The 18778-nt window shown below is 41.3% G+C and overlaps 2 protein-coding genes across 12 annotated transcripts in view; both read right to left on the reverse strand.

Annotated features, from left to right (window-relative positions):
• CTRC (chymotrypsin C) overlaps positions 1-2918 on the reverse strand; it is a 55274-nt gene extending 52356 nt beyond the window's left edge. For 4 of the 5 annotated variants that reach the window (XM_033922124.1, XM_033922123.1, XM_033922122.1 and 1 more), the window contains exons 1-2: positions 2712-2917; positions 240-386 (exon numbers count right to left, since the gene is read on the reverse strand). The gene's annotated coding sequence lies outside the window, so the exon portion shown is untranslated. Of the gene's footprint in view, positions 1-239; positions 387-2711 lie in introns of all 5 variants that reach the window. The other variant, XM_033922126.1, reaches the window with a different exon arrangement.
• A 911-nt stretch (positions 2919-3829) lies between these two features.
• The window catches only part of FOXJ3 (forkhead box J3), an 89822-nt gene continuing 74873 nt past the window's right edge, over positions 3830-18778 (reverse strand). For 4 of the 7 annotated variants that reach the window (XM_033921328.1, XM_033921325.1, XM_033921324.1 and 1 more), the window contains 3 exons: positions 13277-13468; positions 10852-10959; positions 3830-7682 (listed from right to left, as the gene is read on the reverse strand). In XM_033921328.1, coding sequence (XP_033777219.1) covers positions 7564-7682; positions 10852-10959; positions 13277-13468 — 419 coding nt within the window. In that variant the 3' untranslated portion in view covers positions 3830-7563. The remainder of the gene's footprint in view (positions 7683-10851; positions 10960-13276; positions 13469-18778) is intronic. The other 3 variants (XM_033921327.1, XM_033921330.1, XM_033921329.1) reach the window with 3 other exon arrangements.

The following is an 18778-nucleotide window of genomic DNA, read 5'->3' on the forward strand; positions in this document are numbered from 1 at the left end:
AAAAGAAAAGATTTATAAACTATAAAGAGTTTTACCTCATGCAAATTGTCAGTTCTTTAATAAGACATCAACTATTTTTTCTGAGGCCCTCCAAGTACCCACAAATCCAAAATGTGGCCCTGCAAAGGCTTTGAGTTTGAGACCACTGCTTTAGATCAAGATCTATCTATAAAAGAATACACTAATCAGTTCGGAAATGCTTTTACACACTTTGGAAGCTGCATTCCATACGCACTTACTTTGATCATTTTGCCTTCAGATTACTGGTGCAGTCCCTGCTTCTCAGTTCCCCTGACTACTGCAATATTGTCTATTATGCTGGTCTTAAGAGTAATTTGCATAGATTGAAATTGATTCAGAATACAGCTGTCAGGTTAATTTTCAATCTGAAAAAAATCAGATCATGTCACTCCTTTTCATCGGAAACTGCACTGGCTTCCGACTGAAGCCAGGGTTGTTTTCAAATTATGATTATGATGTTATAAGGCAGGGGTGTCCAACCTTTTGGCTTCCCTGGGCCGCATTGGCTGAAAAAAATGTTTCTGGGGTCGCACAAACAAGACAGAGGAGGGAGCAGGCAAGACGGTAAACACTCGGCGACAGCAGAGGAAAACACTCCATTACCCTTGACCGGGGCCGCACAAAATACTTCATGGGGCCACATGCAGCCCTTGGGCCGCAGGTTGAACACCCCTGTTATAAGGTGTTGTTTGGCCTTACTGCAAATTATTTAAAGATTCACTTTGAACTGGCTTTATCAAAACGATCTCAATGCCTCATAACATATTTCATTTTCCCTTCTGTCAAGGAATGTCGATATAAAAATTACTTTGATAGGTTACTTTCGTTTCAGGCAGCAGTCAAAGATAAGGAATTTAGTCAGTTAATATCCAATGCTGTATCGTATAAACATTTCAGAAAACTCTTGAACACTTATCTATTCGATACATTTTTGTAATATAACAATCTGTTATTCTGTTGTACCTCCTGAGATTGTCTCAGATTCTTAAGCTGTGAACTGCACAGAACTAAAACAAGGTTATGTGGTATACAAATAATAATGAAATGTACCTTTCTACTCATACAGATGTCTTTGTACTTGATTGAATTAAAATAACCTCTTTCTAGCACACTCCATTTAATAAGGAGGGGCAGCCTGAACTTTTGTTGGTACAAGTCTCTAAAGTCCCAACAGATCACAAAGATAAGTGGATTATTTTGTGATTTGTGTGGAGAGTTTTAAAGACATTTGCACAGTCCTATCATTTTTCACATTGCCCAAGCAGCACCATTAAAAAATGTGTGTGGGGTTTACGGACCAATGAATAACAGTACCTGCTAATACTTGAATTCATATGGTTACCAAGGTCATTCTTCCCATGAAGACAAAAATTTGTTGAAAATATTTAATGTAATTGAATATAGTTGAAGTTACATGTATGTTATTAGCACTAGGTCTAGGCTCATTTCTAATTTTTCCTCTGCACTTTAGAGAACTCCCTGAGGAAACCATTAAGTTGAGAGAAACCAGAATTCTATTGTTCAACGGTTCCTCCCTTCTGCATCTATTCCTATCTCTCCTCTCTTCAACCTTCCAAAGTCCTTTAGATCGTAGTCTTGTCAGAATGTTTATTTTCTTATCTTTTCCTCTATCTCTATTTTTCTCTTCTTTATTACTCTCAAGGTACTTTAGTTAGATTGTGAGCCTTCGGGACAGTAAGGGAATTTCTAAGTACCTATCTTACTTATAATTTTAATGCACCCTAATGTATATTTTCTGTAAACCGCTTAGAACCTAACGGATTAGCGGTATATAAGAAATAAATTACATTACATTACATTACATTAGTATTGTGTCAGAGATTTGATCAGTATAAAGTGCCAATACACTTCCTTATAAGGATGCATAGCAGCTGCCAGGACCTTCCTCTTCCTGGCATTATGCATGGATGGGGAGTGGTCAGTGTTTATTGGTCTCGACTCAAGAGCTCAATATCCATTTTTTCAGATGGTGGAGCTGATTCTGCAGGCCCCTTTGCATACATTAAACAGGAGAGAGAAATACTCCTATGCCCATGATTTCTACTGGTGTTGGCTAATGCTGTTTCACTGATGTACTGGCAATGGACAATGTACTTCCAGGGTCCACCAATACAAATGATTTGATGCTGGAGAGAGTTGGGGAGAGTCAGAATCAGCTTTAAAGGGATAGAGAACTGTGGGCTGAATGGATATCAAACGGTGATGTATACTGTCCCATACATGCTTAGTAAGAGTATAGAAAACGTTCTAGAGGACTACAACCAAAGAGTTCTGTCCTTGGGATCTGTTGATGCCATTACAATTTTCAACAATGGCTTGTGGCTAAAATGTGGCATTTTCTCTCTATCGCTCTTTCATTTACCAGTACATAAATGCTATAAACCTATAGAATATGCCCATAAGATTAAATTTGAGGTAGAAACAGAAAGAGGAAAATCTAGGATGCAGTAGTTTTTTGGCTAAAACACTTGCTAAATCCAATATATCTACTAGAATAATAAATACTCTTAATGGTCTACCAGAAAAATTGAAAAGTGATAAATATACTGTATGTTGTGATACAATTTTCATAACAGCTTCCACTTCAAAGGATTAGCCAAAAGCAGAAATTAGTCAACATGTGATTGTTACATATATGTTTAGCTAGATAAGCTTTTAACTAAACTTACACTAGTAGATTAGCTGGGTACCCTTGACCAATAAGTTTTCTTAAGAGCAAGTTTCTTCTTTTTCATTTTAGTGAAAATCTGTTAGGAATGACAACAGTAAGATTAGATTTCGTGAGCTCATTTACATATTGAAACCCTCTTGCTTATAACAGAGGCCAAAATGTCACCACCATCCTTTAAAGAGTCAATCTAGTCCAGCTGTTGATTATTATTTTGTTCCATGTGCTGCCTTTTAAACTCATATATAACTTCCACAAGTGATAAAGAACCGGTGTTATAGTGAGCTTAACTATGCATACGTCAATGCTCAGGTATCCAGGGATTTTCAGACAGCCACCCGAGTAGCATAAGTCATGGTGGTAAAATTCTCATTAATCCCAACCTAGCATTTATGACGTTTTGACGACTTTTTTTCTTTTTACTTATTCCATCTATGTAATGTATTTTATGTATGTATATGAAGCCAACAGCTTTTATATACATGATGATTTCTGTCCCCTTAGTCTGAAAATCCCTGGAAACCTGAGCATTGACGTATGCATAGTTAAGCTCACTATAACACCGGTTCTTGATCACTTGTGGAAGTTATATATGAGTTGATTTGGTGAATTGATAAAGAGGAAAAGTTTGGAAACTGCCGTTTTAAACAGGATTTACACTTTGGCTCAGAGAAACATTGCCTGCATCCTGTACATAGTCTGCAGTTTGTGTTTTGTTTTTTGCTCAGCAAAACAAAAGACCTAGTGTTAGGTGCTAATTGTACATTTTTGCATGTTTTTCTTAAAAGAAACATTTACTGACAATGCACGTCAACAGATAAATACAGGCTTACAAGGATGGGAACCAGAACATTAATGGTCCTAATACCTTCCCCATGCTAACACTGGATTTCAAAAGGTCACAGCTTTTTTTTTTTTTAAAGGCACTTTAAAACCTTACATGTAAATGAAAGAGCAACACAATCAATTGGATTAAAACCACAAAGTGAACAAGGTCATGGATCTATGGCATGGTGCTCTTCCACAGGAGAGTGACAGTTCACACTTCTCTTACTTACATGTATTCAAACTTATGTTTCTTATTTAAGAAAAGGAAAAATTAATTCTTAAAATATTGAATGAAGTTAACATGTTCTCTTTATTTTTAAGTGCCATTCATGCATATCAGGGTCTGGCAGCAACAATCCTAATGACACTTGGAATATTTTTACAGCACTAAACTGTTACAAATATCTGTGCCGTTCATCATAGAGCGAAAATAGTAAACCGTGCAATAACAAAAACGTATAAACATTAAAACACTGACTGTAGAACAGCAGTACAGGTAAAAGGTAGTGTCGCACAAAAAGCCAATGCAGTTTCATCACGTATATACAATATAGATATATACACATATATCACCCTCTGAATGAACAATATCAAAATATTCTATTCCTTTGAAATAGCCCCCCCTCCCTTTCTGTTCCCCTCCCACCCCTGAAGTGGACATTTTTAAAGACAAGTATTTACAGAAAAACATTAAACACATTGACACAGAATAAACTATATACCACAAATGCCAGAATTACGTTGATGCTGGACAGATCTCCTTACGGTTAGTTCTGGGAATATATTAATATTCTTTGAAATAGCCACATTGTTAGCACTGTGGAAAGGAAATCAGTCAGAAGATGACTGCATCAGGGAAAAACTGGGACTATATTAACAATGATCTTTTTTTTTAAAGGGGGTGGGGAGTAAAATACTTTCTATGATTCATGGGAAAACAGACAAACGTAATACTTTTTCAATTGAAAGCTTAAATCCAAAATATTTTCACACATACATACCAAATACAGTATTATAAATTAGTACAGTAAAATAGGCAAAGAAATTTGAAATGGAGTTGGGCAACAAAACCTCAACCTAGTCCACATTTTGCAATACTAAAAATAAGTGCAACATTACATTTACATCTAAGCGTCACAAATTCATCTTTAAGCTGCATTGTTAGTTATCTGAAATGACTTAAAGTGCACACTGCTGTTTAAATCTGTCACTTTCAGAATGCTGGGAAACAGCACAACAGGGTGTCAAACTCCAACAGAGTCTCAGAATATCCAGCCCAAATAGGGAAATAATTTTGCTCTAGTTGGACCTAAGGAATTTTGTTCAATTAACCCCCCCCTCTTTTATTAAGGCACACTAGCTGTTTCAGCGCGCGCTAAATGCTATCGCGCCCATATAATATAATGGATGCATTAGCGTTTAACGCACGCTAATATTTAGCAAGCCTTAGTAAAAGGACCCCTAAGATGCAACATAAGGATTTTCCAGAGTGATTCTATACTAGAATACTGTACTGAAAAATTTAAAGAATGTGCAAATTTAATCTAGGTTCTGCCACCATTTGAAAACATGGCTGTTATGGATATTTTTATATTTGACTGTTGTATTTTAATTTATTTCAGTTCTGTAGTTCATCTTGTGCCTTCCCATTGACTGAAAATGTGGATGTCTGTAAATCCAATTCAGTTAATGAATAATAATACAATTAATTTGTATGCACAGCCTTCATTATAAGCAAAATCATTTCATGTGTGTTTACAGTTTTGACATCCCTGTGGCACACCATTTAATCCTGATACAGGGTCCACTCACAATCTAAAATCTCACTTCTTGGCTAAGGTCCCTTTTGGATCTGCTGCTAGCAAAAGACAGAGGGACTACTGATTATTAGTTTTTAGATACAGTAGATATTAATACTTACAAGTTGAAATTCATCTAGCCATTTACTTATCCTGAACCGGATTCATAATATAATTTGATTTGCTCCAGGTACAGTATTTAGATCACAAATGGGCTGGTCTGTTGTGAGATTTGTAGTTTGTGTATTCCTGTAACCACTTGAAATTTGTGATATCATTTTGGACTAGACCATTTCTTTCTAATATGAGACAAATGGTATGCACAGAAACCCCCTCAACACATATCAACAGAAATTAGTGAGAGCTGGAGAAAACAGAAACCTTGTGACGTGTCACATATGACTATGGCACTAAGAGGCTTAATTTCAGCCATTTGTATTCCATAAAAGAAACGTTATTGATGTAGATCAAATGCTTTCTCTACTTAACAGAATTCAGCTTTATTTGCAGTTCTTTGCCCTCAAAAGGGCAAATAAGTTAAACATGAACTATTTTATGTGTAAAAACTAGTATGCAAATTTTAAAAAATATGTACATTTTAAGGAGCTTGACCAGCTGAACATGTTGGAGCATTACATGCAACGATGCATTTCTGGAGAGTAATTGCACATGATAGACGGTAAGTCGTCTATGGTTATACATAGGTTTCAGTGTAATGAAATACTAATGTTGTTGGGGATATCTGTTAACAGCATGCATTCTTTATTTTGCCACACTTCCCCCTCCTTTTACTAAGCTGATTACCGTGGTGGCCCGCGGTAATCGCACAAAGTCCATTGGGAATTAATAGGCTTCAATGTGGCTGATGTGCAGCCTTGTAAAAGAGGAGGAGGGTATATGATTTAAATATATACCACTAGGTGATACGAAAAATAAATTGTTTCGGTGTGGTAAGAATGAGAAAGCTGAAAACAAAGATTTAAGTCGCTAATGGCAACACAGTAATTAGTAGATTGTCTTTTCTGATTGTCTTTTAAGCAGACTTGTTTTGTGCAAGTCCCAGAGATCCGACTATGCACATTGAATGAGAACTGTACGAACTCAAAAGAAAAAGAAAATTTTGTTTTTTTTTAAATGCCTTCACTTTGACTTTAGGAACTTAGCTTGAGCCTAATATTCACAGAAAGTATGAATAAATAGTGAGTTTACTTTATTATAAATACATTAGCAGGTGGAAGTATACAATCATTGGTTTTCAAGCTCCAACTTTGCACAGCTTCTAAGAGATCAAATCATTTATACAGCAAATACAGCAATAAATTCAAAACGTGACATATAATCTTACAATCTTAAAAACATAGGACACGTGAAATCAACAATACCTTGACAATCCATGGGTAAGATTTTTGTCATTTGTACTGCTATACACCAATTGCTCAGCAACATCACTTTATATTGCAAAACTGCAATTCATATTATACCCAGTTAATAATTCAAAATAACTGGAATAAGCTACTGAATTCACCAACTTTATGAATGTAGAAAAAGAATGAATATTTTAGCATTTTAGCTACAAGTACTTATTACAGCACAAGTAGAAATTTCTTGGAAAAAAGGTATGTCCTATCAGTAAAAGCTTTAGAAGACAAACAGCATAAGTAGTGGATGGGTAAGAACTATTACAGTGGGCACTGCCCCTTCGATAGCAAACCTATGACCAGAAAGGGACTGAACACAAATTAAATTCTGCCCATCCCTTGCTATAATACAACAACAACATGAGAATGAGCATGGACTCCCCGATGTTTCCTTTTCCTGATACATTACAATGCAACTGATAGAAAAGATTTCAGATTTAAAACACACATTGCAACTGCCTGAGGCAACAAGGGCTCTGTCCAGGAGGCAGTCTGGCACTTGCGGTCAACACCAGTCAACACACATATGTATGCTATAAAGCTGTCCAAATCACACAACAATTATGAGCTACGGCAGCTTACAGAGGAGACAAATATTACTTGCCCCAGGTCAAGTAAAAGCGATAATTTAAGCTCTCCTGGCTAAATAATCTGATTGTCTTCAAAGTCAATTGTCAGAATAGTTTTAGAGTTAATTGACATCTTCACTCTTATTTACCCAATTCACTTGCTTCCTTTCAAAATAGGAGAAATAAGACAGAATCTGTCTTCTCTCTTTTTTCCCTCTTCTTCACCTTCTTGGAAAGACTTACACAATAGAATCCCAGTTAAAGTCATCTTCAATTTCTTCAGGAGGAAGTGGAGGGCGTATATGGAAGTTTGGTGATGGCATCATGTGCTGCTGGCTCATCGCTCCATGATGCCCTACTAAAAAATTTAACACGTAAGGCAATATCAAAGTTTAAAATCAGGTCAGGTGAAACAGCCATAATATGCAATATATTTACATGCTGAAAACTGGTCTAAGCTTTTCCATTTTTTAGGGAAATAAGTCATTTTTTAAAAATATAATACTTTTTGATACACTACGGGGCTCATAATCGAAAGAGAAAAACGTCCAAAAACCGGCCTAAGCTTTTCCATTTTTTAGGGAAATAAGTCATTTTTTAAAAATATAATACTTTTTGATACACTACGGGGCTCATAATCGAAAGAGAAAAACGTCCAAAAACCGGCCTAAGTCCGCACTTGGACGAACATTTCTCAAAAACGTCCAAGCGCCAATAATAAAACCGGGTTTTAGACGTATTTCTAAACGACCTAGGCCTTCATAGTGCCGCTCAATGTCCAAAGCTAAATGGGGCGTTTCGGGAGGTGTGTCGAGGGCGGGAGTTGGGCGGGACATGGGCTGGCTTAGACTTAGTCGTACAACATGTATAACCGAAAGTTTAACAACAGAGCCTAGGACGTTGTGACTTAGACCACGTAAAACATGGTCTAAGTCACAAAAACCCACCTAAACTCACCAGATAAGCAGTGCAAACACATAACACAGACCCCCACACACTACTCCAGTGATCACCAACCCCCCCACCCCCATAAAAATTTTATTCACAACTTCAAATTTCAGCCTCCAGACCATCATCACCTGGCCGCCTGGCATAGGAAAGCCTAGTCGTCCAGCCCAGAGGCAGCTTAAGTCGTCTTGGGGGTGGGTTAGGGACCCATGGAGAGGAGGACCCATGCCTATAAGCCCCTGTAATTACTGCATTGATACTGAAACATGTGCACTGCCCTATACACCCCCAAAACTCTTTTGTACTGGCATATAAGTAGCTCCTGCAGCCATAAGGTCTATTGGGGTGGTAGATAAGTGAATCTAGGGGATTCTGGAGGTGGTTTGGGGGGCTCATCATGACCTATAAGGGGGCTGTAGGGAGGAGAAGCCACGGCATCCTTTTTGTGAAGTTCACAGCAGTGCCCTGTAAGGTACCCCACTATTTAGGTGGCCTGTCTGGGTGTGCAGTCCATCACTTTGCAGACCCCTCCCACGTCCAACAGGGCTTGTTCTAGGCGTTTTGGACTTGGACGGAAAATTGGACGGAAATGTGGTATAAAGATAGACGATTTAGTGGCTTGGACAATCAGATCGGCAGGACGTATAATTAGACGATTTTCGAAAGTAAAAAAAGTTGGACGTATCTTTTAAAAATGTGTCTTAGGCTCTTTTTAACTTTGGACGACTTGCGATATGGACGCAAAGAATGTTCAGATTTTTTTTTTCTTAGATTTCAAGTTTATTAGGTCTTTATATACCGCCTATCAAGGTTATCTAAGCGGTTTTACAATCAGGTACTCAAACATTTTCCCTATCTGTCCCGGCGGGCTCACAGTCTTTCTAACGTACCTGGGGCTATGGAGGACTGAGTGACTTGCCCAGGGTCACAAGGAGCAGCGCGGGGTTTGAACCCACAACCCCAGGGTGCTGAGGCTGTAGCTCTAACCACTGCGCCACTTACTTAGACGTCCCTTTCGATTATGCCTCTCTACTTGATTATCTTCTGGGGTCTCCCTAATGGAGGACAAAACTAAGTGAGCAGAGACAAAGCAAATTTGACCTGAGGAAAGATATATAGCTCCTAAAAGCTAGTTATGAAACATATTAAGGGATCCTTTTACTAAAGTGTAGTCAATTTTGCACTTACTGCATGTTTCACACAAACATTAAAGTAAGATAAGTGCAAATGCCTCGAGTTACACACAGGGACATGCCCTGCATTTAGTGCATGGAGCAGAGTTACATACAGTGATATACAGAGCAAATACCCTCACCCCCTCAGAATCCTGGCCTCCCCCAAGAATCAGTCTCAGTTCCGACCATTGTTGTGGATGTCACTTTGATCCCGGTGCAGTCAGTCCCAAATAGTAAAAGAGGGGCTTAGCTGCCACCCAGTAGTGGGGAATCAGGGAGTGGGGGTAGTAGGGTTGAGCTGTCAGGAAGTAGTAGTGTGGGGCTGCTTTTCAGGAGGAGGATTCTGAGGAAGGGAATAGTTGAGGGAACAGGAAAGACTGGATGCCTGCTGAGGCGTTGGGAGGGGGATTAGGGGGTGACTGATGACATGTTCAGGTGCTGGGAGGGGAACTGGATGTGCAGAGGAAGTGCTGTCTGCACCTCTTTTGATAAGATGCTGCGCTATCTGACTCCTAAAAAACCTGGGCTTCCACAACCATGTCACCCCTGCACTAACTTCCATGCACTGGCTGCCCATCCAAAAATGATGTGCTTTTAAAGCCTTGGTGTTAGCCTTCAAAACTTTCCATAAGATGACACCAAACTACATAGCATCAAAACTACAAATTTATGTTCCCAACCGATCACTGAGATCTCAAACAGAAAAACAGCTGATCCTGCCACCTGGCCACTCATGTCTGAGACAGCCAGAAGACGCTCTTATTCTCATTACGGCACATCAACCCCCCATCCATTAGATCACTAGACAGTCTTTGGAACTTCAGGAAAGCCGTGAAAACCTTCCTCTTTACAAACCCAGCTCCTTAATGACCCGCATCTACGCCAGATGGATGGAACTCAAAGATACCACCTAATACACCAAACGAAATCTCACTAAAACTCGCATGCCACTGCAAATATAAACATAATTAGTACCACATTGTCCAACAATCAAAGATGCACCCACCTGCTAGGAAAAGCTATTTTACCTCTATGTTATATCTACACTGAAAATACTGCAACTTAATCCACCCTATGTCCACTAAGTCTGTATTTTTAAGTCTTTATGTTATGTCTATACTGTAAATGCTGTAAAGTCTATATTTCACACTAAAGTTTGTCCTACCCATACTATGGATGTACTATTGTAACCTGTTCTGTGCTCCCTTTGGAAAGATGGGTAAATAAATGACTAAATAACTAACAAAATAAATAAATAATTGTGACATATAAAATATATTACACATTATGATCTAGTTGCCAGCTCCTAATCGCACCAGACATGTTCTTCAAGCAAAATCAATATTTCTACTTTCATGGAGAAAAACAGGGATGAAGTGCAAGAGGCTAGATGGAGGAAGATACCTGAAATAGTCGGTCCAGGGGTGCCGAGTTGTGGTGGGATATGAGGATAGCCTGGGGGACCCATCATTGAAGGAGAAAGGTTTTGCCTGGAGTCTATGTACAAATTTCCTGTATAAAAGAGTTATGTAGGAAGGAATAAAACAAATGAACATAAGAAACAAGGTAATGCATTAAATAAGCCCTTTTCTTGCAACAGATAAATGGAAACATTTAGAAGACTGTGGTATACGAGGGGCCGCTGAAAAATTCCCAGCCCAACCAACAAAGATGGGGTAGTCTCCATCGAGGGCTATACACTTAGTCCTGTGAGTGTCCATTTTTTTTGTTACATCATAAAAATACAGAATGAAAAAGTGGAAACTCACTGGACTAAGTGTATAGCCCTCGATGGAGATTGCCCCATCTTTGTTGGTTGGGCTGAGAACTTTTCAGCAGCCCCTTTAGCACAGACTGCAGTATAGTTTATTAAACTTGATATACTGCCTTAGTTGCAACACAATTCAAAGCGGTGTACAATAAAATAATTTATAACATTCCCTTGTCGTTTCTGGCTCTTTGCATCTCTCTGCTCTAGGGGTGGGGAGCTGGTGGAGTGGAGGGGGGTCTGCATTTGTTTTTATTTTTTGGGGGGAAGGGGGTATCTAGCCCTGATGAATGCCCTGGGGTCAGAACCCAGACCCTAGGGGAACCATGTGTGATCTTTTGTTCTTTTCCTGGGACTGGCATGTCAGGTCCTTTATTGGGGGGCTTTTCGTGCTACAGGGGTCTCTGACCTCCTGTGAGCCCAGGGAACACCTTCGCATCCCTTTTCATATTTGTAGGGTGAACAGGGGGGGTGGGAGGGTGGTTTGGAAGAGATTTCTGGGACTTCTGGGGTTCATGGGTGGGTATAAATGACATATGATTTTGTACTGTTCTGCTTTGTTCTAGCAGATATTCCGCCTCTGTTTGATGTCTTTTGTATACAACTGTTTTTCTCTGGTTCCGCCTGTTTTCAGTCAATAAAATTGTTTAAAATCTAAGAACTTGAAGACAGTCCTAATGTCGAAGGAGCTGGCTGTTTTATAAGGGAAGAAATCTGGGCACACAATTTCTGTCTGCAGGTTTCCGGTAGATAAGACGCGGACCACAGCTTTGTCAAAGAAGACTCCCAGATATTCCAGCAACTGCATGGGCATTAGAATGCTCTTTTTGAAAATTGACAATCCAGTCAAGGTCCTCCAGCACCTGGAGCACCAGGCACCTTCTCTTGGACAACGAGGGAGCTCTGATCAGTGAAGTAAAGCAGAGGCAAAATGGAAAATCCAGACTGTATTCCTTCTGCAGATGCACGCTATAGGGGTATAACCCATCAGTCTAGAATGTCTCACCTATTGCACTGGAATATGTGTTAGTGTGTGCTAATGTAGCAGCACCTGTTTGCTTTGGATTTAGAAACATGATGGCAGATAAAGGCCAAATGGCGCATCCAGTCTGCCCCTCCGCAGTAACCATTATCTCTTTCTTTCTCCGAGAGATCCCACATGCCTATCCCAGGCCCTTTTGAATTCAGACACAGTCTCTGTCTGACACCACCTCTTCTGGGAGACTGCGCCATGCATCTACCACCCTTTCTGTAAAATAGTATTTCCTTCGATTACTCTGGGGCCTAAATTTACTACAACATATACTTTTCCTAATCTAGAAGTACTCCAACATTAATGCTTATCTAACAATAAATCAATCTGCTATGACTATTGTGAATATTTATTGAAATTATTTTTGAGTGAATACAATCTGACAAAATGGGTGAAATATAAAATAATCTCAGCCAACTACATCATGACCCTGCAACAAATGATCATCATTCTATCTTATCTCATTTGTCTCTTCAATACCTAACCTAAAACTCACTGAGAAAGCCAATTTATTGAAAATATTCACTACAATAGAAATGTATTAAGTAACTGGAATATGTAGCAAATTCAAATAAATCCAAATTAACAGCAGCTTAGGAAAGCTGTTGTGTGAGAGGGAATTTACCAAATCTGCTGGTTGATATTTAATCTCAGGTATGAACATTGTAATTAGTAGTTACAGGCCAATTAGCCCCTGAATTCCTACTGCCCAAGGAATGTAGATAGGCTTAAAGGGTCACTAGAGAACAACTGGTACAAGTACTTTTAAGCTGTGAGCTTTGCACTAATTCTCACAAGGGTATAAAGTATCTGTAGACATTTTCAAATGTAATGTAATACAAAGACTAGTTGAACATACTATTTTCCTTCCCTGACCTAAACACACCTTTCGGAATGCCTTCAACTCAATGAGGCTGGACATACATGAACTGTGGGTCCAAGCCATCATATATGTGTTCTGTTTATAGTATATCAGCCTTTAGCACCTGCAAAATTCTCCAGAAGAAAGGTACCGTAATCAGCTTTACCTGTTGCAATATGTTGGGGAGGTTTGGCTGGGTGCATGGTGTTGTGACAGACAGACTGCTGCACGCTGCTTTGTGGATGGATGAGCCCAGTCTGTGTGAAGAACTGATTAAGAGAGGAACACAGATCTGCAAACTGAACTTGATCTAATGACCAGTTCTTAAGATCTGCTTGTCTCATGCTCTCCATCAGGCCTACAGGAAAATATAAAAAGAAAACAATGCATTATCTTTGAGATGTGATCTGGTGTAAGGGTAGCAAATAAATTCACTGCAACTATTCTCATTCAGAAAAGATATTATGCACTTACCCTGGTAAGCTCTTTTCTAGTAGATAAGTGAGACATTCGACAATAGGGTTATTTCCTCATACTTGCATGCTCTGCAAAAGGAATCCACTCCAGATTTTTCACTCTGCCTCTGTAGTACTTCACTGATCGGTTTAGAGCTCTCTACGGCCAGTACCAAAGCTCTGACAGGCACCCACCTATGTGAAGTAGAGGCACCTGTAATAACAGGCTAAACAAAGTGTTCTACTGAAAGTAGGAAACAGTACCATTAACCGCCAACACAGACTCCAAAGGAGTGCAGCACAACTCCCCAAGAAAAGGAACATATAAATAAATTATTTCCAGTCCTCAAGTGCTGAGAGGCCTCCAAGGAGCAGCTTGGAAAAGCATAAACAGACTGAAACTGTAAACAGGCACAGAAAAACCAGGGAGGGGAGTTTAGAATGTCTCACCTATCTACTGGAAAAGAGTTTACCAGGGTAAGTACATAATCTCTTTTTCCAGTAAAATAGGTGAGACATTCTAGACAATAGGGACGTTCAAAAGCAGCCCCCCCCCCCCAAACAACCAGGGTGGGCTTGCTGCACCGGCCCTCAAGACAGAGGACCCGAAGGCTGAATCCTGCCTTGCAGCAAAACTTGGAAATGTGAGGAGAAAAGACCACGTTGCTGCCCTGCAAATCTCCTCAGGAGGAACAGATCCAGCTTTGGACCATGAAGAAGCCACACTCCTGGTAGAAAGCACCTTGCCGGAATCAGGGGACTGTTTCCCAGAAAAAATGTAGGCTGACGAAATGGCCATATGGATCCATCTGGATATTGTGGCTCTAGAAGCAGGAGCACCCCACTTAATCGAATGAGTCCGCATAAACAGATGGCCAGAAAGGCAAAACTTGTGTGTGACTTCCCACCCATACAGGAGAACCCTGCGCACATCCAGAGGCTACAACAAGCGGTCTTGAATCGAGGAATCTGGGCAAACACACTGCCCCCTCAACATGAAAAGCTGAAATGGCGGCCTAGTGCATCAAATCCAAATGGGAAGTATCTGAAAGAAGGCCAAAAGGGAGCTCAGATAAAGCTAAACAGCACCAGGCTAAGGTCCGAGGCAGGAAGGATGGACAACCAGCTGTCTGACACGACAGACCCTCTATAAGAATTGAGCGACACTAGGATGAGACGCCATAGAGGACCAGCTGTTCCGGAATCCAAGCAAGAGAGCCCTGTACTGGGACCCTCAGCATCTTTCCAGCAGGAAGAAAGGCAAGCATCAGCGAGATCAGAGCTGAATACAGATCCACTTAGTCTGGCCTGCACCAACATTGGAAGGCTTTCCACGTCATAGCCTATGCCGACCCCCCGGATGACTTCTTAGATTTCAGAAGAGCCTCAACAATAAGGACAAAACATCTCTTATGCCCAAAGGTTGCATGCTCAAGAGCCATGCCGGGAGAGCAAAAAGCCCTGGAACTAGCATGGTAACCAGACCCTGCGTGAAAAGGCCCAAAGAAGTGCTCAGCCCAAAGGCTGTGACCCACATGCCTGCGTGATCAAGCTGAAGCCACCAGCATAATGCAGCCAGGATGAACCAAAATCCTCTAAAGGACAAGGCCAACCAATGGCCTAGGAGCATAAACACAGGAGAAACTCCTGCTGCCAGAACTGCTCCAGCGCGTTGAGCCCTCCACTTCTGAACTCGAATCTTTGACGGAAGAAGTGAAGCATCTTCCTGTATCATGAAGTGCCCATGAGAGCAACAAGGGGACTACTCCAGCACTCCACAATCATCTGGAATGCCTGTGGAAACAGTAGCCACTCACCCGGATCCAGAGACATCCGCTGAAGAGTTCTGCTTGCACACTGTCCATTATCACCATATGTGCTGCTGTCAGCGCTAGGGAAAAATGCTCTGCCCAAGAAAAAGTAGGCAGGCTTCCTGAGCCAGAGAAGTGCTCTTGGTCCCTCTCTGGTGATCGACATAGGCTACTGCCACCACATCGTTGGAGAAGACCTTGACCGCTCAGTCCTCTGGATTCTTCTGTAACTTCATCTGAGCCAAACAAATGGCCCTGAACTCCACCGGGCAGATGGACCACTTTCTCTGCGAGGGTGTCCAACCCCTGAACGATTGCAATGATCTCCTCAGCCCCGAAGGCTGTCATCTGCCATCACTATGATCCAGGAGACAACGAGGAGCTGTATGCACCTGCAAAGGGATTGTGGGCGAATCCACCAGTCCATGCTTGCTCGAGCCTTGAGAGGCCTTGGCAAATAAATATGCAAGGCATTTTGGAGTGGCACCCAGAGAGATAAAGTCAGACTGAAGAGGATGTATGTGCGCTCTCGCCCAAGAAATTACATCCAGTGGGGCAACCATGGAGCCTAGAACCTGAAGATAATTCCAAGCCAAAGTAGCCCGCCGCTCTAAAAGCACCGAAATCCGAGCACACAGCTTCTGTCTGTGAGGCTTGGGCAGGTAGACACAGCTCGCAGCCGTAATGAGGATTCCTCCCAAGTATGCCAATGACTGCATGGGCTACAGAAGACTCTTTCTGAGGATGAAAATCCAGCCGAAGTCCTCCAGCACCTGCTCCATTGTGTGATGTCCATTGGCCCATGAGTGAGCTCTGATCAACCAGTCATCTAGATAAGGGTGATCTTCCAGACCCATCTTCCTCAGGTAAGTTGCCACCGAGGCATTGTCGCCAGCCCAAATGGCAGGGCTGAGAACTGGCAATGCTGCTCCAGAACATGAAACCGCAGAAACTTGCAGTGAGTGAGAAATATGGGAATGTGTAAGCATGCTTCTGTAAGATCCAGGGAGACCAGAAATTCCCCCAGAGCCACTGCTGCAATGACCGATCGCACGGTCTCCATTCAGGAACAAGAAATGTTTAGAGACGTATTCATGTGCTGAAAATCCAAAAGAGGCTTCCAATCTTTGAGCCATTCTTCAGCATGATAAAGTATACAGAGTATCTGCCTAGTAAGTGGAAACAACAGCCCACTGCCTGACCCAGAGCGTTCGGCGGGCCGAAATGAAGTACATTGACACTTTTGCCACCACTGTCATAAGGTCATATAAGGCAACCGCTATATAATGCGTCCCAGCCATCAGCAGTTGAGGAGGTGGCTCCACCGCATCAGTTTCTAGCATACACAGCCGAAAGAGACGGGCATGAGCGACAAAAGACGTTGCCACCGCAGCTCAAATTGGCTGTTTCAAAAAGATTCCCGAGGACTTCATCCACACGGCGGTTCTACATAGTTGTCAATACAAAACCTCCTGCACTGGGAAGAGAGGTGCACTGAGTTACTTGTGCCACCAAGGAATCCACCTGCTCATAGCTCTTTCTCATTAGCTGTACAAGAATTCACAATGCTGGGAATGCTCTCACAAAACTTGATCTTTGGGCTGCCAGTCAGACTCCAATGCCTGACTATGCCTCCACCCCAGCGGACCACAGGATGTGCACCAGGAGAGGCGGAGGCACAAAAAATGCAGCTGGCATGCTGTGGAACACTGCTTAGCCCCCTAAGTCTGCGCTCAACCCCTGCTTAACAGAAGGTGAGACTACTTCAGGGACAGCCCTGAGCTCCAAAGAAAACTATGCAGACTGGCTAACAGGTACCCAAAAGGGATTGGTCTGTCAGCTACAGACCAAAGTCTGTGAATTCTCAAGCAGGCAGAGCTTCAAAGGTGCTTAAAACGCAAAAATACCCGCAAAGGGGACAAAACTACATAGAATTTAAAACAATGAAATGGGGAGAGCAGAAAACACATAGCTGCAGAAGAAAAGACTGTAGAGGACACTAAACTGCTAAGTACTATAGAGGCAGCGTGAAAAATCCGGAGTGGATTCCTTCTGCATGTGAGTATGGGGAATTAACCCTATTGTCTCTAGAATGTCTCACCTATTGCACTAGAAAAACTTAGGCCAACCTGATTGGTCGATGTCAGGGGTAGGCAATTCCGGTCCTCGAGAGCCGGAGCCAGGTCAGGTTTTCAGGATTTCCACAATAAATATGCATGAGATAGATTTGCATCTCAAAGAGGCAGTGCATGCAAATCCATCTCATACATATTCATTGTGGAGATCCTGAAAACCTGATCTGGCTCCGGCTCTCAAACCGGAATTGCCAACACCTGGTCTATGTCTATGGCACTGCTTACCCCAGGGGTGTCCAATGTCGGTCCTCGAGGGCCGCAATCCAGTCGGGTTTTCAGGATTTCCCCAATGAATATGCATGAGATCTATTAGCATACAATGAAAGCAGTGCATGCAAATAGACCTCATGTATATTCATTGGGGAAATCCTGAAAACCCGACTGGACTGCGGCCCTCGAGGACCGACATTGGACACCCCTGGCTTACCCCTATTAGAACTCCCAATTCTTCCACCCTCCCCGCCCCTCTGGTTTTTCTCTCCAATCTTTGTAGCTACTTGACCATTTTTCCCCTCTTCCCTCTCCCTGCTATGTATTATTTTCTCTCTTCTAATTTTAGCTACCTAGTAGCAATACTACTTTGAATAGTACTATATTTAATGTGGGGATGGGGAGGTATGTTATGTGATTTAATGGGTTTATTCCTGATGAATGGGATGGGTGGAGGAGGGGTCTTTTTTATATGCATTTTACAATAATTGTTAGAATGTCAAGTGATTTGTACGAATTATCTGATTGAATTTTGTACACTTGTTGCAAGAGTTAAAACTGAATAAAGAATTAAAAAAAAAAAAGTATCCAATAAAAATAAATAAAAATAAGATACCCAGGCTCCAGGAGACTTTTTTTTTTTTTAAAGTTAGCTGCATTACCACAATATACTGTGGGTTCAGCTGAACTTCCATAAGTTTGAAAATGGCAACCAGCCCTGATGATAGCAGCAGGAAGCAACAGCACTGATAAGTATATGAGAGCCAGTTGAGGGGGAGAATGGGAAGGCAGTGACTTGGGATGAAGGTTCAATGGTCTCAGTCAGCGTACTTCTGGTTTGGGAGACCCTACGCTGGAATAAACAGCCTCAAATGTTTTTCAATTTTATATCAATTTTTCAACTTCACTGCTGTCTTTATCTGCCGTCATTTACTATGTTACTCTAGGTGGCGCTACTGAATTTGGGGGGGATATGATGATATATAAAAAATAAATCATAATATAAGCTTAATATACTGTACAGTTTTACACAGTTTAGTACTTTTCTTTTCTCATA

This window comes from Geotrypetes seraphini, chromosome 15 (assembly GCF_902459505.1).
Source record: "Geotrypetes seraphini chromosome 15, aGeoSer1.1, whole genome shotgun sequence".
NCBI lineage: Eukaryota > Metazoa > Chordata > Amphibia > Gymnophiona > Dermophiidae > Geotrypetes > Geotrypetes seraphini.